Source organism: Etheostoma spectabile, chromosome 13 (assembly GCF_008692095.1).
Source record: "Etheostoma spectabile isolate EspeVRDwgs_2016 chromosome 13, UIUC_Espe_1.0, whole genome shotgun sequence".
Classification (NCBI taxonomy): domain Eukaryota; kingdom Metazoa; phylum Chordata; class Actinopteri; order Perciformes; family Percidae; genus Etheostoma; species Etheostoma spectabile.
The window spans coordinates 20,507,695-20,508,642 of NC_045745.1; the positions used below are offsets into that span (position 1 = coordinate 20,507,695).

General features: G+C 43.2%; 1 protein-coding gene across 1 annotated transcript in view; it reads left to right on the plus strand.

Annotated features, from left to right (window-relative positions):
• The window catches only part of LOC116701086 (RING finger protein 145), a 15,895-nt gene that overhangs the window by 4,001 nt on the left and 10,946 nt on the right, over positions 1-948 (plus strand). Inside the window, exon 2 of the mRNA XM_032534651.1 lies at positions 638-889. Within this exon, the coding sequence (XP_032390542.1) occupies positions 706-889 (184 nt within the window). The 5' untranslated portion in view covers positions 638-705. The remainder of the gene's footprint in view (positions 1-637; positions 890-948) is intronic.

Here is a 948-nt window from a genome sequence, read left to right on the forward strand (position 1 = left end):
GTGTAAATATTTTGTGAAAGCACCAGTAGTCAACACTACAATATCGTTGCGGTATCGATATTGAGGTATTTGTTCAAAAATATCGTGATATTTGATTTTCTCCATATCGCCCAGCCCTAGTACCTAATATATCAAGCCTGACTTGGAGTTGCACTTGCATAAACATCTGAAAGATTTCCCCACATAATTTATTGTCACAGTTGCTTGTGCAGTGCTCATGTTAGGTTTTGTGCAGTTGGTTACTGTTGGAAAGCAAACAGAACTAAGCAGACTATGTAAAGAATTTATGATTTATGTCTTTGTGTAATGCACTGTATATCAGATACAGGGAAATGTTGGCTGTTTCTGGTTAGTTTATGTTCACTCCCAGCCACAGTACAATTTTACCATTAAGTCAAAAAATACTTTTGGGTCATGGAACAGTTAACAGCCTGTGTGTTTTACTTGCACTTCCCTGTTGCTTGTGGATGAAAAGTTGTTTTTTGAGTGTTTATCTCTCCTGTTTTCTTCTGCAGTTTCATCTGTCTCTCTCTACCTACCTCGTTTGCTGCTGGTTAGCTTTCATCTTTCGCCTCATTTTTTGCTGTCATTCTGTGTAACTGTTAACTACTTTTTGCATGTTCCTCTTTCTCTACAGTACGCCCACTGTTAACATCCAGTCTTAGTGGTCAGTTCCGCCTGCCGATCAGAGGTAAAGCTGAGGCCATGGCTGTGAAGCACCGCGTAGAAGCGGTACTCAATGTGGGACTGCGTGTTCCCAGCATCATGCTGCTGGATGTCCTGTACCGCTGGGATGTCAGCTCCTTCTTCCAGAAGATACAGCGCTCCAGCCTCTCCAACAACCCCCTGTTCCAGTACAAATACCTGGCACTCTACCTGCACTACGTGGGTCAGTGTTGGCGACACACACACACACACACACACACACACACACACACACACACACAC